The following is a 25,285-nucleotide window of genomic DNA, read 5'->3' as shown; positions in this document are numbered from 1 at the left end:
AATAAAGATAGATAGTGATCGTGCAATTAATTCATTCCAGATTTAACTGATTATGACTATTTAGTAGTCTATCGTAGAAACCTTGTTTATCTTATAAATAATACTGAGGTCTAACAGATATAAAGCTCAAGGCATTCAATGAATTATTTAGAATCTGATACATATAACTGTTTATAAAACTGATTGATGTGTGCATGAATGTACGAGCAAATGTTGTTGAAAACAAATAAGATGAAATTACTGTTTTTGTTTATCATAGTCCCTTTATCTTGCTTAGGGAAAGACAATAAGCAAGTATTTAAGTCATTTTAAAAAAAGATTCACTCACCTTTAAGTGGCTGCCAAAATCCACAAAATATTGCAATACAACCTGAAATGAATACATACATGTAAGGGGTAGCAAGATAGCACTAAAGTGTATATAACTGTGAATTCAGTAGAATATCCTTTCAGTCAAATAATGAACAAAACAATACTACGCATCTGTATTCTATTTTAAATTAAATGAGGTTACAAAAAAATAACATTACAGTCAACGATTTAATGTAAATTACATAAATATGTGACACACTGAGAATAATGCATTGTATCACTTTTGAAAAAAATATCGAGGTAGAGGCAAAACTATTCTAAAAGAACAAGGCCAAAAAACAACAAGAAGACAAAAAAGTCATTTAAACACGATAAATGGTTTAGCCACATTACAAACCACATTACAACAAGGGGTGAACTCAGGTATTTGAAAGATTGTAAGTTCCTTGTTTTTTCAAGTGGATCTGGTTTTATTGGAGACATTGCCTGTCCCCTTATATTACAAAATGATATCGATCATATATTTTGGTACAAATGTGAAGGTCAAAAAAGGATGCTGTTTTGTCAAATTTGGCAGTTTTGAGTTTTGCTCAAATCCCCGAAACTTGATACCTTGAATTAACAGATATCCGACAGACCCTACTTTTATGGACAGACCTGTGTCTTGGGATTAACTGATGGACATTTTTTTGGCCAAATTGTACCCTCTCCCTTAAACTCAAATTTTATATGATCTGTCTGTTATCAATATTGAGAATGTATCATTTCACGACATTGAAGGACTGGTTTTGCTTTCTTTAAGACGCTCCAGTATTTAGAAGAAACACATACCAACTGGTTCGTTCACTACTTTTCCGGGATTTTCGGTTGTTGTAAAAACAGTGACACATACACTGATTATAACTACTGATATGGCTGTGGCATAAGCTCCTATAACACCAATTTCCTGTGCAAATAATTAAACACAATTTTATTTCAAATAAATATCTACAAAATATTCCATTATCGTATCGTAATTACACTTATTCTAATATAATTCTCGGATAAATCAAATATAATAAAGGTTATACTGATCCAAAATCAAAAACATTTCTTATTGTAACAGATTTGTTAACTATATAATATAGATTAATAGGAATACGTACTGTAAAACAAGTCCCAACAGCTGCACCACTAACATTACCTAACAAAATCATACAACCCATTACACCAGAATTAAAACCTAAAAATATAAAACATATATTCATGTTGATTTTTTCTTCCATGATTTGTTATCCCAATTGCATTGACTGTAACTGTCTTTAATTGGAAACATTCATTGTCCACATTCATCCAAACTGACCTATTGTAAAATATTTTGATGTCAATTGCTTGTCTTAATTTTTGTAAACTGTCTTCGGGTTGATACGATATGACATTGAAAATGTAATATCATACTTATTTTTGCTTTGTTTTATATAATACAATTATTTCTGGTTTAATATGTTTTTGATTTTTACTACAAAATAGTAATTAATATTTTATTGTTATTTTCTCCCATTAATCTATAATGTAATAGTGTGCTCAGTGTATAATTTCAATTGATAATACAGAGAAACAGTCAAAATGTTTATATACTACAATGCATAATCTTATTGCTAACAATACAAATTAATATCCGGTAACATAAATCAATCAAAAAACAAAAGCAACAATTTTAGGTTTGTGATGACTGCTATTAATATTCGATAGTTAAAATATCATCTTGGTGAAATGCGTATTTGATATACATAATAAAACAAATATATTTTGATTAATACTTATTTGAATTTTTTTAAACTGAAACTTATTTAACATTCTGATGATAACTTGTGCAAACTACTCTGACTCAGTTTTGATGAAATGGAATTAGTAGCGCAAGAGGTTTCTCAACCAAAGAATGTTGAACGCAGAAAAAGGAAATTAGAACGGGACCCCTTCAAAGTGTTGTCGAACAACAAGAAACACAATAGTAACGTAACCTTTGAAGCTCTAACATATATACGAACCTCTCTGGGATGAATTTGATTTGTCAGCTATCAGTGCATTGTAAGGAACGTTGATTGTTGCAAACATGGCTGTCACAAGTAAGTAGAAAATTATGTATAATGCTGAAAGATAAAACAATAAACGATAACTAAACATAACAGAAGTATATTTCAGTGCAATTAATTGGGACAATATCCCTAATGCGCCTTGAAATGAGGAACTCAAAAGTCACGTGTAAACAAAAAATCTCTGTGTAGTGATATTTGACACATTTCTATGATAAACAAATGACTGAGCTGAACCATTTGTGTTAATTTAGAAAGTAAGGGAACACAGAATAAATGTGTAAAAACTATGGAGTTATTAAATGTGTTCAAAGTATTAAATTCTCATAAATTGTTTACCATGAGGAGCCGCATCGCAAAAGGATACTCGGGGTTTATTAATTTACGGGAAAATAAATCACACTTCGTACCCCGAAAATTTAACCACATATGTAAAAATGTCTCAGCTTAGAGAAAAGCAATCATACATATACAAGTTTGCGATATGGGCTGAGCAACAGAAGAAAACGTTACCATTACCACCTATGGAGAAACAATTACGCATATTGCCCCAATTATTAACAGGGATCTGAAAACGTTCTGTTGTACTCTCTATCTAAATTACCTTTTAAGATCCTCTGATTTTTCAAAATTAAAAGACTGAAATTTAATTTGCTGATGTTATAATTGATAAGACATAAAATAGAATGGAGTACTAGTATTGAAAACATGGACATAGGATCTGAATTTTAATATTGATTGCGGTGAGAAATGGTTTCTTACATATATTATTTTCTATATATCACAAGGACTCAATCTGTATTGTGTTCATTTTAAAAGAGTGTTTACTGCAGTTTATTGTGGGTAGAATATGGAGACCACATCTTCCTATATCTACAAATATGGTTCAGATAATAAACCAAATAGTAAAATAGACAAAAGAAATAGATTAATTATCTATTACATACTCGAGCCAATTAATTATATTTTCATAATTATTAATACTACATATATTCAATTTTTAAAGACTTTTTTCGTAAGTTCGATTTAAATTGATGTAGAGGTTCTGTCCGTATATAAATAGCAATAGAGTTAAATTATTAAAATTGTTTTTATCAAGTTGAAAGTAACTGAAGAAAAGTCTATAATATAGGTAACCTTATTTGACAATCATAATATCAACAAGGTTATAGTAGCTTCATACCTAGATCTCCAGGAGGCTCTGGGTCTAAATCTACAGCATTTCCTGAACCTGATACCAGCAGGGAACTCGGATTTCCATTATGTATACGATGAGTATGTAGATTTGTTGTGCCATTGTAGTATGGTTTACATCTGTGTTCCACTAAATCCCTGTAACACTGGAATATATATATTGGAAAAAAACTTTTATGATGTACATATACAATTAATAATGGGAAGGTTATACTGTATGTTTTGTAGAGACATTGGGAACATTATTTTTTTTTTTTAATATACGGTACGGTAATTATAGGACCTTTTAGGAAACAATGTAATGGTGTGGTAATTCGGATTTTGATGATCTTTTCGTTACAATCATAAAATTAAAAAAGTAAAATAAAATGTGTGAAGGTATATAAAGTTATGTAATGCATGTAATTAGCGACGACGAAAAACAAGCATATATTCCCCACAATAGTTATTCATTGCAAATTCGACAATAGAATTTGTTTCATATATTATTTTGTTGTAAACATTTGAAAACATATTGTGAACTTTTTTAATGTTCTTTTATTAATACCACGAACACGTATTAGTTCAAATAATTTCTGAATATGAAATATCGAACCCACAACCTTGAAGTAAGATGTTGAACTAGTACATGTTGTACATTGTTCATATAATTATTCATGTCTGTCATATATTGTATTGTATAAATAAAGTCGTTAATTTGATTTTGTCACATTTTTCATGTCGAGGCCTTTTATAAATGACTATATATATAATATGGTGTTTTTTCTCATTATTAGCTGTCTTTCATCATCGTCGTTTGAACTCTGTTGATATTTGTATTGTTTGCAATCATAATCACTATTTCAGATTTTTTCACTTGACGGTCAATAACGAACAATGCTCTGTGATCAAAATTGGCACTAATTTTCGTTAATTTTCATTAAACTATATGATCAGAAAAGTCGATTTCATCTTTTTAGAGACATAAACTGTTTGTGAACTTACTCATTTCATGTAAAAAAAAAAAAAAAAAAAAAAAGAGCAAAATTACAGATATCAGGCTCAATAAACAGAAAATATGGGATCTAGTCATATACGACACAAAATCCTGTACAAAAAGTACAAAACCTAAATCAAAGAAAGAGCACTGTTTGTGTGTTTTGTCACCTGGACGTCAACGTGACGACATTGACGTCAGAGTTGTGTTTATCATCATTCTTATAAATTCTGATCGGTATTAACTTGTGTGTTTAAAACAATGTTTGTTATTTTAATACAAGTCAGAACTGGTATTAAACACATCAGAATTTTACAAATTTTCTGACGAATCATACTCACAGTTCCATTTACTAATGTTGAGTTTGTGCCACGACTAAAAGTAAAACGATACTCAGATGTTAAGTTTGTACAAAGCTAAAGGAAAAGTCAAATTACATTATAATATTTATTCAAAAATTTATATAATGAAAACTAATACTGTAATCGACTATACGTCATATTACCTAATTTCTAGAAAATACAAATCTATTAAGGGAAAGTAACAGATGCTACACATAATCTTGTGGTTGGCGTTTTGTTAAACTAATTAAACTGCTGATAACTTTGTTATATAGAATAATTTCAAATAGAAATAAATACTTACGATATTTTGATATGAGATGCACTCAATGCCATTCCAATTAGACCAATACTGTAATAGGGTTAAACAAAATACGTTATAAGCAGTACATGGTATGATATAAGTCATTAAGGTTCTAGACGAAACCATGACTAATATAAGTTGAGAAACACAAATTCATCAAATCAAAGACACGAACAGATCATGATAAACATGTTTCTACTTACAAAGATATATGTAAGTAAAACAGGAGAAGCATAGGGGAATTTCTTAATAAATACTATATCTACTACAAAAAAATAATAATTTTCCTAGTTTTCGCATAACAATTCAACAAATTGAGTTTTTAAATCCGTCTTGTAATTTGGGTTTTATTATGATACTTTTAATAATTGAACAATAGAATTAACGGTACCAATTTTGTTGCACCAGATGCGCATTTCGACAATACATGTCTCTTCAGTGATGCTCGTGGCCAAAATATTTGAAATCCAAAGCTTATATAAAAGATGAAGAGCTATAATCCATAAGCTATAATGAACAAGTTATGAGAAAAAATACCCCAATATGGTTACAATGATTAAAATATACGGTAAAAGGTAAAACCTGTTAACACATTTGCTAATCATTTTTCCCAAACTAAATTGATTTAAATATTCCGGTTGGAGAATCTTTACACAACATCTTTATATCACAAGGGTGTGTTATTTGTTTGCTTATAGTCACTGTTCTCTAATATACATAGTACATCCTGGTTCTATTTGTTTATCATTATACAATGTCATTGTCTATTGATTTACTAAAGTCTTGCTTAACTTGATCAGGCTTGTATATGCATATAATATTTTATACATGACCTTTAAGAATCAAATAAACTGATCATAGATGCCATACTCTGTACTAAGTCAGGAATATGACAGTTGTTGTCCATTCGTTTGATATGTTTTATCATTTGATTTTTTCATTTGATTAGGGACTTTCCGTTTTGAATTTTCCTCGGACTTCGGTATTTTTGTGATTTTACTTTTCAATGTTGTACGCCAGACGCATGTTTCATTTACAAAAGACTCATCGGCAAGTTAAAATGTACAAAATAAAGTACGAAATTGAAGATCATTTAAATGTTAAAAAATAGATGTGGGCCACAATTCAAGCAGAACACGCTAAAAATCGGCAAAAGCCATCTTGTTTGAGAGGTCCTTAACTAATTCCAACTTGAATCTACAGCATCAACAGTATCTGTTATGAATTTATTATAATGCAGCTAACACATAACGTGTAATACAAACTTACCATAAACCTGTAGTACCAAAGATCATAATAGGACGTCTTTTGCCAATCTGTAACGTCAGTCTATCACTGGCCATACCAATACAGGGACTGAGGAAAAACGTTACAGCTGAAGTTGTCAAAAGTTCAAAAATAAGTAATTATTTGTTATTGTTATATATAAATATCAGTTACATGTTTAAGTTCGTCTAATCATGGGTGCATTGTCATTTTAAAATGATCGCTATCGTACTATTTCTTTTTACTTTCAACATTTTTTTTTTGTTTTAGTAAAAAGAATAACCAAAGTAAAAATCGCTACAATATAAATCATTGTATCGACTGATTTTGAACAAATTTATGTTTTATTAAGCATGTTTAGATGTTTTCAACAATATATACTAGTATTATAAAGTATTAATGCAAAATGCCAATTGTAATGTGTTGTATTCACGTAAAAAATCAATTGTAAGAGTTATGTAAGTACAATTTACAGATTAAGATGTTTAAGGTTAAAAGGGAGAGTGAAAGCGCCATATGTTCTTTTATTACATGTAATATTCACAGAACAAATTAAAACGTCAAAACCATGTTCAGTAATGAATAATTTGTTAACTTATTGGTTTAAATATAAGGTCGAATTATTTGTAAGTGATCTACTGACCTGCACCACCTGCAATCATTCCTCCTAACCAACGCCCTTTAGCAGCATCTCCGACCAAAGCATGGACTTGAGCTGGTACAACTAATGGTGGTGATTAAAAATATGTATAAAAACTTATGATATATATTATAAGATAGAATTGTTTTATTATTATTTTTATTTCGTACTGCATTTTAGATCACATAAAATGTTTCATCATTTGCAAACTCTTGCATCATTAAATTGTCATTAGCAGGGTATTATTTCTATTCAAAATACTTTTTTTCGAGTATGAACATCTGTAAAAAAAATCATCAATGACACCAGGCTCATATTTTTGTTCGTCTGTAAGCATTTGTCTACAAAAGACTCAGCAGTGACGCTCGAATCAAAAAGGTTAAAATGTTGGCTCTCATTAGTCATATTATGTAAGTATATACGTCAAGCCGTAATTCATCAATATTATATTATTGAATACAATAGTATTCTAAAATACCAATTATACCTAAGAACGAAATATGGATCATACTTCACAGACACAGTATCCCAGCGGGACATTCGTGCCAAACCCCGGAAAAATACATATAGACGAAGTTAAACATTGGACCCATACTCCTATTGTGCATTTTTAGTTTTTAAAAAAAACATGCACTAATTTGAATGGAATTTTTTCATGATATTATTGTTTTAATCCGTTTGATTCTCATGTTATCCTATTCAGTAGAAGGAACCAAATGTTTTATAGAACTCTTTTTAAGAAAATTATGTATCAACAATGGAAAGATCAGTTTTGAGTTTTATAAACCATTGCTAAACGGTTAATGCGAACATTATTTCGCGCTGTAATCTTTGTTTAATTTATAAATAGTCTAACATATTATACCTGTAAAAGATTGATCAAATAAGAAAAACGGAAATTTCTTCCTGATTTTTGCTTTATCTGTCTTATTGAAGTTGTCATGTTTTAAATATTTACAAAGTAAATATGTGTGTAGATAAGAGTGTTAAAGCGGGTAATGCGGAAGATTTTAACAATATACTCGTAAATTTGTCTGACATTTTTATACACTAGATTTATATTTCACCATATATTCCCATATCACAGTATTTTTTTCTTTCACTATTTTGTACATACATTAGACAGTTAATTTTCGAGGCCTTTTATAGCTGAATATGCAGTCAGCGTTTTACTCCTGGTTGAAGCCCCTGGGGTAACCTATAGCTGTTAAATTCTGTGCCATTTTGGTTCTTGGTGAAAATTTGTCTAATTTGCAATCATACCACACCACATCTTGGTTTTTTAATGACTTTACTTGTTGATCTTTTATAATTGTTTCTGGTTCCCAAACTGTTGCTATGGGGTTGAACATAAACGTAGATATATATTTTGTATCAAGATTTGTATCTAAAGCATTAATGAAATTTTCATTTAATATCCTTTTGCATACCTTCCACAGATAAGAGAAGAAACATCAAACTCAGTCCATACCAAGAAAGATTGAGCAAGAAGATACGTGGTTTACTCAGTACCTCTGGTTCATCGTGTAGTATCTTCTCCTTGTCATCATTAGCCCTGCAAGTGTAGTATTAACATTTTATACATTTGAACTTTACACGAAAGCGAAGATAACAAACTTCGTAAAATGAGAAGTAATCCCTTACTTCGAGGCGAAAACTAACGGAACGATTGCGTATGAACCGCAATTTCTTTACTAAATGTTTTATATTTATTTATCATGATTTATTGTAATGATTCTGCTTAAAGTAAACTTTAGTCTTAAACGTTCATTTTGATAAGAACATTATCCGAAATGCCTTAACAATAAATCATTACTCATTGTCAGTCTTTCGGTAAATTTTTCGACTTATAAGTACCGATCAGACAACGCGGTTGCAGTCATTTAAGTACTGTTTGGTAGATTTTCCGACAATTCAGTCCGTTGTCGGTGTTTACAGGTAAAAAGTAAAACAACAAAATTGGCAACTTCTAAGGAAAATTTAAAACGGAACGTCATTTAGTAAATGGCAAAATTGAAAGATCAAGCTCTTCAAATAAATGGGGGAAAAGTCATATTCCTGACTTGATACAGACACTTATGTAGAAAATGGTTGATTAAACCTGATTTATAACCAAATGTGGGTATATATTATATCTACTGAGCAGTCGTAACATAGACTGAGCAGATCTTAATTGACTGCACTCCTATTGTCTGCTGGACTACTGAATTTGCCACAGTGGTTAATTCTGAAAGTGAGCTGAAAGTTTGAAAATAACTTAATAATTTTTTGTTCAATATTTGAAGAGCTGTTCAGATCAAAATGACCGTTTCAGATGAAAATAAGTTTACAAGTTACACCTTATAAACACTGTGATTATTAAAAATAACTATCTGGTTCTGCGTCGGCATCTCGATATGGTACTGTTTGTTAATTCGAGTACTCGTCTAGTCAATCTTATTTTAGTTACATTTACTTTAAACATATTTTATTTCAAAAAATCATGTACATGACATACACATATAAATACAGTGATACAATATTACAAAGGGATTCGGAAACAAGGTTTCCCTTATATTAATCCGTCTCCCTGAAGAAAAAAGATAAAGGGAAATAACTGCAAATAAAAAAGTTGATTTTTTTTTAGTTACATTTAACACTTCGATATTTTTATCAATACATAACCTTGTCGAAAAATAATAAAAACTTGCTATATGTACAAAGTCTTAGATGGAAATTAAAGCGCCATATTGCTCAATTTTTCACTTGCATAAGAAAATATGATTTCGACGTGATCGAATGAGATTATGGAATATTCATTTGTAACTTATTTTTCATGCTGCATGTTTTACTGTAAATGACTAATTCGAACAAACTGACTGATTAATTATATAAGAGTCTTACCCTATACTTGCATAATTCATGGCGTCAAAATTTATTTAACTGTTGATATCATAAAGAGGGAAGTAATGTATTAATACATAAAATTGTAAATTTTCCAAGTGCGTTTTATGAAGTAGGGTTCATAGTTATTTTTATATATACATGTATGTGAAATGTGTACATCATATGAATATACACACACCCACACATATACACTTTATAAATACGTATAAAACAAAAGGAAACACAGAGTAGACACATTGACCTGTTAATTTGTTCAAATGTCACAAAATATTGAGATGAAAAAAATGTATGTGAATTGGGAAAACTTTAAGATTCTTCGTTCTTTTAGTTATAAAAACTGTCATTATAACTGGAAACTCACAGTTTTTGAAAGTATAAATTCAATTCATAAGTATTTGTTAAATCAAAAAAATCATGTCAGGTTGCTTGCGGAACGGAGGAGGGACTTGACAATCAAAAGTACCACAAAAATGTATTTGCAACTTGTCAAAAACAGTAAGTTTAGAAGGAAAAATAAGAAAAACATCGAGTCTCTTTCGCATGTCTCAGTTTTAAAGAATTTAAAAACCACTGTTGTTCATCACTCAGATTTATAGTGGAAGTATAATATTAAAATACAATTCAGTGCATAGGAGTAAAATATAAAATCACAAAAATACTGAACTCCGAGGAAAATTCCAAACAGAAAGTCCCTAATCAAATGGCAAAATCAAAAGCTCAAACAAATCCAACGCATGGATAACAACTGTCATACTTGGCTTAGTACAAGCATTTTCTTATGTAGAAAATGATGGACTAAACCTAGTTTTAAAGCTAGCTAAACCTCTCACTTGTATGACAGTCGCATCAAATTTCACGATATTGACAATGATGTGTGAACAAAACAAACAGACACAACAGGTAAAAATGTCAAAAATAGGGGTACAGCAGTCAACATTGTGTTATAATATTAATCACTATAAAATCATACAAAGAAGTACAAAAAGGAATATAGACAATAACTTTAGTGCATGCTCTCCAGTTTTTTGCTATTTTTTTTTTTAACAGTGCATTGACCCTTGCTTTCAGAGGTACTATGATCCTGGTATTTAAAACTCTTTCTAAAAGAAATGGCCCTTATCATTGCTTGCGATTGCATCGATATCAGTCACAGCTGATGTTTAATAACGCATTACTTGTATATAAAGTGCGCTGATACTTTTTCAAGACCATTCAATGTTACCAGAACACAGTTTGCTTTAAAAATAGCGTATGACAAACAGAATTGAGATGAATGTGTACACCTTATCAAGATTAACAATTTGCTATCCGTAGATATACCCTGAAGCATATCGGTTTGTTTCACAAGCTACCGAAAGCTGCGTGTTCAGATAATCATATAATACGTACTGATTTTCCTCCGTGTAATATTTTGCTGGTTTTTGAGAGTCCAGAATGGTCATGTCAAGTTCTCCCTTCTCCTTGCTCATCCCTAATAAAAGATAAATTACGATATATAAATATATAAACATAGATAAGGCTTATATAATGGATTAATATAAGCTTATTTAAGTAAAAATAAGTATAAGTATATTTTTTTTTAATATCACACATGAGATGGCAAAGGAAGACTACAATAATTCAAAATTGAAGGAAAAAACTACAGTTATCGATAAATCAAAGTATTGTTAGTTTTGCAAGGATATGTAACTTTTTCAAAATATGTTCTATAAAAGAAATAAAGGTCAACATGATATATTTGCAGATCTATGAAATCTTTCGCTATTTTGTTGTACATAGTAAGAAAAATAAAAATAAATTCCCTTTATTCTGCAATATTTATACAATCAATAACAATATCCTTCATCCATAAAAAAAAACTTTGATATTAGTTTCTTTTATACGAGATAGTCATGTTTTATTGAACGATATTGCTGTACATGATATGATATGTTAAATTTGAACCTCATATTTCTTCTGAATAAGGTGGTCTACACTTGTTCAACCAACTTTGATTATGTTTACATGTATCTCTTTTTCAGGAATAATTATGAAAAAATCGTGGTAACTTTATGCATTTTAATGTTAAATATCCATTTTTTTAAAGAGTTTTGACCATTAATTTTATACATCAACAAATTATGTGGTTTATTTGGCTACATATATTGCATTTCCTTCCGCGAACAGTTTTATTGCATATTGCATATACTAATATTGTTTATCTTATTTTCATGAATAATTAAATAGTTGTGGGTAAAACAAAACTCCATCAAAGATACAAGCTTTATGATGTCATACGCCAGGCGGTGCACATTTCGTCTACACAAGACTCAACAGTGGTCGAGAATCGAATCAAACCAGTTGGAACTCCAAAATAAAACGGAGTTGGATGGCATCGAAACCAACATTTTCACAAAGATGTTCGAAAACTTGCTAATGTCCATATATTGCTCAAGGTACAATGTCAAAGGGAGTATCAAATCTATCGGCTTTCATGTAAATATTTGGAAATGAAATACCCTTATCAAGTAGCTTCTTTGATTAAAAATTTATAAAAATATTGATTTGGATAAAACTGCTGACTCCATAACATTTAAATCATTGTATATGAGTACTTTTATATCGAATATATGTAATATTTTTTACTGAAATCAAATCAAAGTAACATTAAAGATTTTTCCATATTTTTCATTTTAATGATAAAGGATGCATCGTAAAATGTCGAAACTTTTTAAAAAGATTTGAATTTTATTTATCCATTAGCAATTATTTGATAAAAAAAAAAAATACTAAATCATTGTTAAGACAGTCAGTAACAGCTGTTTGACTTTGTCAGTCTGTTCGTCACTCTATCAATAATTATTGATTTTGGATAATTTATGACGCTTTACTATCTCGATTGATGCACAATATTTTTACTTTTTTCTTACAATATGATCACAATGATGTTTTTGATATTTCAAATATCCGTTATAGCGGATTATATTGCTTGACTAAAATAGATAGGCGGTATTCTTGATTTGATTGATTGCGCGTTGTATATGTAATTTGTAACCCAAAATCCAGTCGTTTAAAATTTGAGCATATAAGTGTGTTTCTTACGAAACATGTAGCATATTATTTTAATATTATATTAATGAATATCACAAAGTCTACCATGAAGAAAAACAGGCCTTTAAACTAAACATGTTATACAGAATGCACCATTTTTATGAATGAAAATCTTTAATGTTCAATCATTCTATCTAGCAAACTGTAAATAGACAAGCTTAAAATCATCAAATATTTTTCGCATCTCGCTGGTATTTTGAGACATTTGTAAGGCCCATATATTTCTCTGACCCTTGTTGCGCCACATGCAGTAGAAAATTTTAAAATGTATCCAAATAATGATTACGGAAACAAACATGTCTGCTGTTAAAATGTACCTTTAAATCGTGATTTATTTATTTTAAACATTAGACAATGATTTTAAAAGTACAACACATGCGTAAACAAAACACAGAAAAACATAATTATGCCTAAATCTAGCACACAGCGTTTACCTTCCTAGTGTAAAGTTAAGTAATATAAGGGGTGGCGAGTAGTTATTGTTCCTCAACCAACATAAACATGATAAACATGTACCTTTCAAACTTTCTTTAATTTGAATATCGATTTTATTTATTAAAACCTTGGAAATATTATTGCTTATATGAACATAACATGCTAAAGCATATAAGACACTGTACTTGTATACTTTAGAAAAAAATTATTTGAAAATGTAGATTTTGCAACTTTATTTCTTTAATTGCATCACAATTTGTTTACTAACTTTAAACTGAAACTGTACTTACATTTCAAATGTGATTTCTATAATGTCCAAATAATGTATTTTTTTTAAATTTTAGTTAAACATACACATTATTTTCTTGATATAATGTTTTTATTTTTGTTAAAAAATTTATTCAGACTCGCTATTCATATTTCATTTAAAAAAAAATTAAAATAGATATACAGGAATGCACATCATTTGACAAATTATTGATTAAAGTTGCTCATATAACAAAATAAATGCTTAAATTGCATTAAGTTCAACGAAATATTACGGTGAAACAATACAAAGGTCGATAGGTTATATCATAATATCGTTTTATATCCTTATTTTACATGATTTTAATTTAAATCCCTAACATCCTCATTTGTTTAAAGTAATAACCGGCATGCGGATTTGTTACAAGTACTAATACATGACCTTTTTTATTTTAACAATGGTTTTGTATGGTCTTACGAGATGGTCGTGACAACACATGGAATGCTACGGAAACTAATTTCCGGAGTCATGATTGCTCAAAACGTTTATACATTTTATACAAGCACAGGATATTTGTAAATTGGAAAAATCGACAAAACTCATTTTATGATTTACTGGGTCAACCAATTAGAATTACTTAAAAATGTTTTTATGACTTTAACACTATACTTATTCCAGTATGATTGGTTGTAAGAAATATGACTGGGATAGGAATATCATACCTTGGCGAATGCAGAATTTTTGAAAGGGTTGCATCATTTCCAATAAACAGCTGCGCTATGAGCGCAGGATACGCCCGACGTCTTGTGTGGAAGTTTTATGCAATAATCATAAATAGTTTCTGAGAAAGTTTTAAGCAATTACCATTTATTGCTTTTGAGACACGGCGGGACATGTGAACCCCCCCCGCCCCCTGTTTTTTTTTTTACAAATATCACTAAAATAAAATTTTGAATCAAACCAAAAAGCATACAGATCTTTAGATTAATATAACAAAGAAGTGTGTAAAGTTTTAAGCAATAATCATAAATCGTTTTTGAGATACGGCACGACATGTAAAAACCACCTCCCTCTTTTTTACAAAATACTCAATAACACAAAAATCGAAATTTTGAATCATTACCAAAAAGTATACAGATATTTAGATTAATATAACAAAGAAGTGTGTAAAGTTTTAAGCAATAATCATAAATCATTTTTGAGATACGGCGCGACATGTAAAAAGCCCTCCCCCTTTTTTACAAAATACTCAATAACTTTAAAAATGAAATTTTGAATCATCACCAAAAAGTATACAGATATTACGATTAATATAACTAAGAAGTGTGTAAAGTTTTAAGCAATAATCAAGAATCGTTTTTGAGATACGGTGCGACATGTGAAAAAAAACACACCCCTGTTTTAGTTACAAAGTGCCGTAACTCAAAAAGTGTATATCTTATTTTCACAAAAAAGTATACAGATCATTTGACCATCATAAAAAACAACTATATTAAGTTTCATGAAATTTAGATAAGTCGTTCTCAAGTTACGGTGCGACATGTTTACGCCGGAGAGACAGACGGACAGACGGACAGACAGACGGACGGACGGACACCGGACATTTGTATACCATAATACGTCCTGTCAAAATTTTGACGGGCGTATAAAAATTGACACCATACCGCAGAGCAAAGCGGGAAATCTATTTAAACACTATCTATTTCGACACTAAATTATTGAATCAAAATTAAAAATTACTGCTTTAGAGGGTTATGGGTTTTGCTTGTTGAAGTCGTTTGAATCATGACCATATATTGTTAACATCCATGGCATTTGGCCTCTGATTCACAACTATTAGCATCATAGGTATGATTATACAACTTCTCCTTATTTTATATTTAAAACTGTAAAAGTTGTCTTTAACTTTGGCACGAGAGGAATCGTTTTCAGTGCCCTGATAAAACATATATTCGTGTCATCACAGTTTTTTTTAATTATTTATTTAAGAGACGAATCTTCACTATCCTTTCAAAGCACCCATACTTAATATGAAACACAGTAATTTTATTCCATAATATCTTGTTGTCATGACATTTCAACAATTTTCGAAGGGGTGAAAATGTTATCGTAGAAATGTTATTTTGCCACATGCTCTACGGTGCGAGTTATAATCGTGTTACTTATATGTCGCCATCTTAATTTTGCACTTCACTGTAACAAATATGAATGTGACGTCAAACGCCTACTTTAAAAAAATGTCAAGTGTACAAACTTGAGAAATTTAACAAATGTTCACAAATTATATTAAACGGACATTAATGTAAAGATACGGTGTTCCGAATTGCCAATTTAATTTAACCGTATGAGCTCAATAACTTTTTATTGCGGTGATTGTTTTCACATTTTTATTTCAGTATACAGGCCACTAAGTGAGTGATACCGACTTCCAATAGCATAACAGAATTAAACATTGGATGGAAAATCCCATCAATCGAATATTACTGACATTTATGTATAACCCTTAGAAGCAATTGTATGTTTCCACGTTCCTGTGTTATTTTGTTTTTTAGAACGGAAATGAAGAATATGTCAAAAAGACAACAACACAACCAAAGTGCAGATAACAGCCGAAATCCACCAATGGGTCTTCAAAGCACCGAGAAAATCCCGTACCTGGAGGTAGGCCTCTGTTGGCTACTTAATAAGAATGTGAAGTAGTTCAGTGGAAATGGACGTCATTCTAAACTCCAAAACATAAATGAACAAAAATATAAAAAAAAAACCAACAGACAAAATTGTTAATGTCTGTGTCATTTTGGTCTTTTGAAGACAGTTGTCTCATTGGCAATCATACGACATCTTCTTTTATATATATAAGACCAACAAAGTCCAGAGGCTAAACAATGCTACGGGGTTAAACATGTTTTGCGAGATCTCAATCCTCCCCTATACCTATACAATAGTATAGGAAAACAAAAGTATAGGAAAACAAATTTTAAGCTGTAATTGGCTTCGAGCTAACTTTCTGTAAGACTACGTCACACAAGTTTTTTTTTATTTTTAGTTTTTGTTGTTGCTTCGAGCCAATCTGATGAGTCAAACCATTTCCAACTGATTTGTAAACTTTCTTTAAATTTATACCATTTCACATGACGCTAGGAGAGGGCTTCTGCGCTCACAAACATGTTAATGTCCGCTACATCCTGCGTATGTCTGCCCAAAATTAGGAGTCTATATTTTTTAGTGGCTGTCGATGGTTGCTGTTTTATTTGTTTTTTTCAATTATGGTTTTGTCATACATCAGCGCCAATGTATTGTATTGATTGTCACATGTATTAATCTGTATTATCTCCCTTACTCCATGTGTCATGATTATACATGTATGATTGATGGGTTATTTCCCTTTACTGTTTACCGCCTCACGATCATTATTAAATGTGCCTTTCTAACGATCACATGTGTTATGTTTTCTCTGCTTACTGGCGCAGGCTGTTGGTTTTCTCGTGTACTTTTTTCACCATTTTTTGTCATGTCGAGGTCTTTTATAACTGTTTATACACAGTATGGGTTGAACTCAAAGGCCGTATGATTACTTATAGTTACTTACATGCACGTCATTTAGATTCTAGTGGATATTTGTCTCCATGGCAACAAGACCACACAGATCGTCTTATCTTTATATTGTATCAAATTGTATTTGACAAATTAGCACTATTGTGTTTTGACCAATTTTTCTTTTTTTCAATCATCGAATTGGTTCGATCGAATCTTGATGAACACTGAACAGTATATCAAAGCAGACGCCTCAAACTTGTAAGCACTTCAGATACATGAAAGTAATTTTTGTTTTGTTGTAGATTTTAAAATGAAACACACAAAGGTAGGATGGTAATAGATCTGACCAATACGCATGCATTTTATAAAAATAGAAAGGTACCGTTGCTTTGTGGCAGTTTACTTTAAGCAACTGTTGTCGAAGGCGTGTGTCATTTAAAAAATACAACACTACTATACAGTATTGTATATTGTAGCCGAATAGACTGCTTAAATCTCTATGCACAATCTAAATATATAGCTGCACAATCTCCTAACCTTAATATTGATCACATTGTATCGTTCGTTAAACTCCATGGTTGCATGTCTTTTGCTAACATTATGAACAGACAGTCTGACTAGCAACGTTCCAAAATGCTGATACATCAATGTGTGATCTGAACGGAACGACGATAAATACCGTAATTATCGAATAATTATAGGACAAGTGCTTTAAAGATACATATTAGACGATAGGATTTACTAATTTATATCTTCGGCACATGTAATTGCTATGCAAAATCTATTGACTTTGTAATGAATGCATTATAGAATGTAATGAAAGACGTCTCTTCAGAGTGGATAATTAAGGCTTTGTACGAAGACAGGTGAGAGGAGAATCCCATCAAATCAATATTATTAATGTTGTATGGTTGTGGTATAATGGCATTAGGTATACTACAGTTAAACAATGTTTATATGTACAAATAACAAAAGAGCGATCTTTTTAAGGCAAGACAATTTCCCCGTTTTCCTGCAGCCATATGTTGGTAGATATGGGCTTCCAGCTAATATAAAAAAGAAGATGTGGTATGACTGCCAATGAGACAACTCTCCGCAAGAGACCAAATTACAAAGAAATAAACAACTATAAGTCATCGTACGACCTTCAACAATGAGCAAACCCCATTGGCGGATCCAATAGGGGTCCGGGGGTTGGGACAAATATTCAACACATAAACAAAGGACAACCACTGAATTACAGGCTTCTGGCTTGGGACAGGCACATACATACAGAATGTTACACATGTTAGCTGGATCCCAACCCTCCCCAGTATTCTTGGTGCAAGTCAGATCTGTCAAGTACAACCAAAAGAATACCACGTTAACGACTGTTTATATGGACACTATGACTTATACTTTGATCAATAAGCGTTTATAATGTTTCCAGTGCAATCTTTGTTATAAACAATGCTATAATTATGACTGCTTGTGTTGGCAAAATATTCTATAATCTTCATTCTGTTAGGAACAATTACTGCAATATTTGTCCCAGTGGAAATAATATTACAGAATATTTCTTCCATTTAACTGGAAATTTATTATGAACTAACAATGATTTTCTATTTCCTGACATACAGACTACGTAAAACAATTACATATGGCACATATATGCAACTTTCCATTTTTTGCTAGGTTAAATTACAGTTATGAAGTTTCGAATTTTGAAACAACAGAAAAATCAAAGGCCTTTGAACAAGTATTGTTATATCTAAGCATTGTGGTCTATGTTTAAAGTGATTTTCGCATTTCATTGTCAGTTGTCAATGCAGGCTGTACTCGTACGAGCAAGTGTTTATATCTTTTCTTTTAAGCCCTCGTTTAAATGCCATCTCCCCCAAACTAATATCTCATTTGAATAATTCTATTTTTGAAATCCCCTACATTTCAAAACGCCTTTAATTTAAAAATAAGTAGAGGTGGTAGGATTGCATTATGAGACAGCCATCCAACAAAGACCAATCATTGAAGGTTGTATGCAAACTTGTTTGTTTTATATATTATTCACTAGAGGGTGAATGAAAAAGTGATGAGAAAAGGTTATACAAATAGAAACACACATATTTCGGAGTTTAGTATTACGTCCATTAACAGTTCATATTTGTGTTTAAGATAAAATTGAGAATAGAAATGGGGAATGTGTCAAAGAGACAGCAACCCGACCATAGAGCAGATAACAGCAGACGGTCGCCAACAGGTCTTCAGAGCCAGCTGAAGCACGCCTTGGATGCGGGATTTTCTCGAAGTATTGAAGACACATTGGTGGCATTCGGCTGTTTCCTGCTCTTTGGTCGAGTTGTTGTTTCTTTGACACATTCACCATTTCCATTCTCAAGTTTATACATATGCCGTCAATGATCGCGAGCCAAGATCATGACGTGTAACCTTTGTCATACATATATAGTATACTTTATTTGTAATATCGTGGTTAGTAATACAGTTTTATTTAAAATTAAGTATATCAAGATCATTGATTGGTACATTCCAAGTTTTATGACAAATAAACTGATTCATGTCATATAAAGTATCATTTAAGATCGAAGGCTTTTTTTCAGTTTTTTTTTTTTATTCTATTGATACAAAACAACAATAAATAAAAAATAAATAATCTTTTTGTTATTACAAGAGTTCAATTTGATGAATACAATGTCATTTCAGACTTTGATGTAATCTTTTCATCAGTAGTTCTTTATAAATTTTCAGATTTGATGTAAAAAAGTTATTTCTTTTTAAAATTAGATGATTAGTACAACAATCTATCACAGAACTGGTGGGTCTCGAAGGTTATAGTATGGACTAAATAGGGAGAGACATACCAATGGTTCAATTAAAAACCATTAATCGAAGATGGCAGAACACCATGAACAAAAAGAAAACTACGAAAAAAAACAGCGGTTAATAAGTCACTACATCAAAAATCAAAGACAACACGAAGCTGCAGGTGAGCATAGGTTCTTCGGAAGGATAACCAGTTCCAAATAGCCCATCGTGTTAATGGCAAGTAAAACTATTTTATTTTTTTAGACCAAATTGAGTAAAGAGAGCAAGATTGCAGTTACGACAGGTAAACGATGTCTGTTGTCATCTGTGACACAAATTTTCCAAAATATTCATTCAAATCATGGTGGGGTCTGTTAGGAATGGCTTCAATTTAAGCATTGAGATTAAAGTAATTCATTATTTAGCGTTTCAGTAGACTAGTGTACTGTAAATATATCATGTTCCAGGGCAGTACAAGAAAGAAAGAATGACAAACGAATTTTCACTTTAGTGGGCCCCAATATGTGAACTTGTTAAAAAAAATGAATTTCTGTATGCTGCAGAAGCATTTTAGTGCACTTCAATGACAAAATCATATGTTTTCCCCAAAAAAATAAATTAACCTGGTTTTATTTCTCATTTGAATCGTTTGTAAACTCGTTTCAAATGCATCTGCGTTAACAACTGTTACAATTTACAGGAATATATGATATGTATGATAATGTGAGCGGTTTGTGCTTGTGTCGACATAATATGTGAAATATATCTTTAAGCTTTTGACATTTGATAAATTCTTGCAGATTTTACTAAAATTTGAGTTTCAACTTCTTCAATCATTGTAGGTGTTTATTATGTTGTATGTTCTCCTTTTTTTATTAAGAAACCTTGTAAACGCTATGTCTTTAAAGTACATAAAGATGGATGAAACCTTTAAAAAGTAATGGTGTCCGAGCTGACGGCAACTCAGAGAGCTAAAAGTATAATTTTTTTCATAAAACAACTCTTCTGTACATATTAAAGCAGATGAGAAGTTGGTCATTTAAAGTTTCAAAAAAGGTACTCAGACTTAAGGCATCCAACTTATGGAGAACGTCTTTATATTTCGAAAGACTTATTTACAGACTTATATTTGTCAGACATTGCAAAAATTTGATTTGGAGAGTACCAGATACAACTGTTTAAAAAACACGAGAAGTCCACTAGAAAACAAATACTACGGTTTGTGTGTGTGAACGTGTGTCTGAATATGTTTTCAGTGTTCTCTGGTGTCGTTTGTTTATGTGTTACATATTTGTTGTTCATTCATTTTTTTTATATAAATAAGGCCGTTAGTTTTCTCGTTTGAATTGTTTTACATTGTCTTATTGGGGCCTTTTATAGCTGACTGTGCGGTATGGGCTTTGGTCATTGTTGAAGGCAATACGGTGACCTTTAGTTGTTAATGTCTGTGTCATTTTGGTCTCTTGTGGACAGTTAAATTTGTCTCATTGACAATCATACCACATCTTCTTTTTTTATATGTTAATCAAATCTATTGCGCAATAATAGGTCTGCGTTGACAAACAACAAATTACAATTAAATGGGGATGATTAAAAATCATTCAATAATTACTATCCCTTTTTTGGAAAATTATATTGAATTTAGCAGTCTACAGAACTGAAAGGGTTCTTCAAGGAATAGAGTTTAAATTCATATAATTGAGTGATTTGAATAACAAATAACAGAGTTGAAACGAAACTGATAATGGTGAACAAGTAGGTGTGAACATGTGTGTATTAACAGACTGTATTAATATTGATGGTGAAATATTTATCAAACACAAAACGTGTTGTTGGTAGTTAGAACATGCTGAAACTAGTTCATTTATTTATGTATAAAAATACGTTATTTTATTAAATTAAGAACATATATATAGATTTAGGATCTGTTTGTCTTGATATAAACCAGGAATTGTATTTTTATATATACCATTCCTTTATATGACAGGCTATTTATTTGCTAATGCATTTTTTTGGGTTTTTCTAAGCGAATTTTGTGTAAAACGAAGCAAACGGTGCGAGTGATCTTTTAAAAGGAAATACCAAATTAGCTGTCAATAGCAGAAACCTTAATTTTTATTACATAGCATTGTTTAACAATGTAACTTTCAACAACACTTTTATCAGCATATTATTGCGCAATAGATTTGATTAACATTTAAAAAAGAAGATGTGGTATGATTGTCAATGAGACAAATTTAACTGTCCACAAGAGACCAAAATGACACAGACATTAACAACTAAAGGTCACCGTATGGCCTTCAACAATGATCAAAGCCCATACCGCATAGTCAGCTATAAAAGGCCCCAATAAGACAATGTAAAACAATTCAAACGAGAAAACTAACGGCCTTATTTATCATTTTTATATAAAACAAAAATGAATGAAAAACAAATATGTAACACATAAACAAACGACATCACTGAATCACAGGCTCCTAACTTGGGACAGGCACATACATAAATAAACTTATTTTTAGTAAATTAAGAAGAAATTTAAAACTATTAAATCATATATGAGAAAATACAACACAACAGTACATATAGTTTATTTCCGTCTCACCATAAACATCGCATCGTCCTTGATTCTCAATGCAATCAAAGAACTCGACAGTAATTATGTACTGTTATTGCAGAAATAGTCTCAACTAACCAATTTAAACACAACATGATTTATTAGCAAAAGAATGATAAACAAAGCATTGCAATTTGTAGATTTGTAGAAACATAACTATCATTCAGTAAAACTAAAGTCGTGTAGCAATCAGCTGTCTCCAAACATGTCAATAAAATGTCACTACATAATCAAATTCTTATAAATTTAAAGAAACAAATAAATAGCCATACCTCTTGATTTCTGTGACACTGAAGTAAATGTTAGTTTTCTCTCTCACTACATCGCTTTCTTGATTAGCGTTAAAAGGAATAAAAAGTGCAGGTATTTCCCAAAATGTAAACAATCTCAGAATTTACATAGCTGTAACGCGGAGATGATGATGGTATTGATCTATAAAAAATCAATTCTTCCAAGTCAGTTTCATACGCAACGTTTGTACATAGCATTGTTAATTTCATAAGGACAGATGTTACCCAATCGATATAAGTTTTGAAGAATTTATCACATATATAAATCAGGGCTGACGTAAATAATATAAGATCACTGTAGATGTAAATTTAATTAACGTGGACTAATGATAATTACATAACTATATAAGTGTTTTTAGTATGGATCATAGATAAAATCCTATAACATCTTGTGAATTTGGTTTCTAAACTTTAAAAGATTATGGTAATACCGAATTCTAGTTTTAAAATGAATTGTACAAAATCGGACTAAAAAAAATTTTTTTTAATCAAAGGTAGAATGTTGTGTATAGCAGAGACATGTAATACAATTATTATACGTATCTGGTAGTATGCATGGACTAGAAGACAGATCAAGTGACATATAGCTTGCAATCGTTGTATACACAAAATTTGGTTGACCTTTGTACCTTTTGCTTCTCACTTTTTACAAAACTTTGACCAATGAACCATGAAAATGAGGTCAAGATCAGGGTTGAGCTCCGTCAGATGGACATGTATACATAGGTCTCTTAAGGATCGTTTTCAACTAATGATTTCAACTAGGTTTGGATGTCATTTGTATCCGTATTTAACAGTCAGAAATTCATGGGTGATTGCGATTTCTGTCTTTTTTGTATTTTAAAAATCATATAAGTAACATGAACGAATAGCATATTAAAACTGTTGATAAATTGTCATAGTCTATATGAAGTTGTCAATAAATGTTATCGTTTGTCACGCATTTTGTGTTTGACTGATCTGCGTTAATTTTATAAGATTAAATAGGACTTTCCAAGTAAGCACCGGCTCTTGTTAATATTATTTTTTGAATATATTTGCTTTGTTTATCAAACAACAATCAATCAATCCTAGCAATTCTCATATAGTTGCATGTGAAACTTTGTATTTCTCCTTAAAACGCAGACTCTTGTTGACTGCTTTACAAAATGTATTGTTGTGTGTCTGCTTTTTCTGCATTGGCTAGAGGAGAGTTGAGATCTCAAAACATGTTTAAACCCGCCGCAATTTGTGCCTGTCCCAAGTCAGGAGCCTCTGGCATATGTTAGTCTTGTATGATTTTTAATTTTAGTTTCTTGTGTATATTTCGGAGTTGAGTATGACGTTTATTTTCACTGAACTAGTATACATTTTTGTTTAGGGGTCCGCTGAAGCACGCCTTCGGTTGCAGGAGTTTCTCGCTGCATTGAAGACCCGTTGGTGGCCTTCGGCTGTTGTCTCTTTGGTCGGGTTGTCTCTTTGAAATATTCTCCATTTCCATTCTCAATTTACCATTGGGTACCAATACACCTACATGGGGCAATTGGATCAAAGATCATCTAAACAAGTTTTAAACATCAGCATAAATGTTATGCCATAGCTGAAAATCAATGCCATACCCTCGGGGACGAAACGTCCACCAGCAGTGGCATCGACCCAGTGGTGTAAATAGTCATCAAAGGTACCCGGATTATAATTTAGTACGCCAGACGCGCGTTACTGCGCACCACTCCATTTATCTAAACAATATGAATGGGAGGCAGGACATTTTAGCGAAATTTTAAAAATTATTAGGAAACATTTTAGCGCCGACATTTATACAGAACATGTATAGCACCAGATTATTTAGTTCATCTATATTCTAGATAGTCTATTTATAAACGAAAACTTACCTAGTTGAAGTTAATCACAATTATCTATAGGATGTTTTGCCGCTATTTTAAAAAGAGACATGATGTTGAACCCCTAAAAGTGTATATCAGCTGCTTGTCTACTGTCATTAGATTGTGCTCAATGCATGTTTCAGTCGAAAACAGAACATGTTGATTTTGAGGCAAACTTGGCTTAAGCTATGAATTAAAGACGTTTACATAAAAATAATCCCTGAAAACTGTCTTGTATATTTCATCTAGAGCATTTCTTAATCATCAATACGTGGATTTGTTTTAGTAGAAGTGTTCAGGTCCAACCGTTGCAACAGAATATTGAATACGTGAAGAATTTGAAGAATATCTAACAAAATATTAGTTATTGAACACTTAATGATTCCGCCTTTAGAAGTTTAATTTGGACTGTATGAAGTT

At 31.2% G+C, this 25,285-nt stretch overlaps 1 protein-coding gene across 3 annotated transcripts in view; it reads right to left on the bottom strand.

Annotated features, from left to right (window-relative positions):
* The window catches only part of LOC139488836 (uncharacterized), a 30,062-nt gene extending 6,843 nt beyond the window's left edge, over window positions 1-23,219 (bottom strand). Inside the window, exons 1-12 of one of the 3 annotated variants that reach the window (XM_071274779.1) lie at window positions 22,986-23,219; window positions 11,381-11,462; window positions 8,536-8,660; window positions 7,109-7,189; window positions 6,469-6,574; window positions 5,200-5,247; window positions 4,896-4,929; window positions 3,568-3,724; window positions 2,340-2,441; window positions 1,458-1,534; window positions 1,144-1,258; window positions 329-370 (exon numbers count right to left, since the gene is read on the bottom strand). In XM_071274779.1, coding sequence (XP_071130880.1) covers window positions 329-370; window positions 1,144-1,258; window positions 1,458-1,534; window positions 2,340-2,441; window positions 3,568-3,724; window positions 4,896-4,929; window positions 5,200-5,247; window positions 6,469-6,574; window positions 7,109-7,189; window positions 8,536-8,660; window positions 11,381-11,460 — 967 coding nt within the window. In that variant the 5' untranslated portion in view covers window positions 11,461-11,462; window positions 22,986-23,219. Of the gene's footprint in view, window positions 1-328; window positions 371-1,143; window positions 1,259-1,457; window positions 1,535-2,339; window positions 2,442-3,567; window positions 3,725-4,895; window positions 4,930-5,199; window positions 5,248-6,468; window positions 6,575-7,108; window positions 7,190-8,535; window positions 8,661-9,988; window positions 10,180-11,380; window positions 11,463-13,806; window positions 14,173-22,985 lie in introns of those variants that run through there. The other 2 variants (XM_071274780.1, XM_071274781.1) reach the window with 2 other exon arrangements.
* Window positions 23,220-25,285: the final 2,066 nt, after the last annotated feature.

Source organism: Mytilus edulis, chromosome 9 (genome assembly GCF_963676685.1).
Source record: "Mytilus edulis chromosome 9, xbMytEdul2.2, whole genome shotgun sequence".
Classification (NCBI taxonomy): Eukaryota; Metazoa; Mollusca; class Bivalvia; order Mytilida; family Mytilidae; genus Mytilus; species Mytilus edulis.
This window is presented reverse-complemented; position numbering and strand designations above follow the sequence as displayed.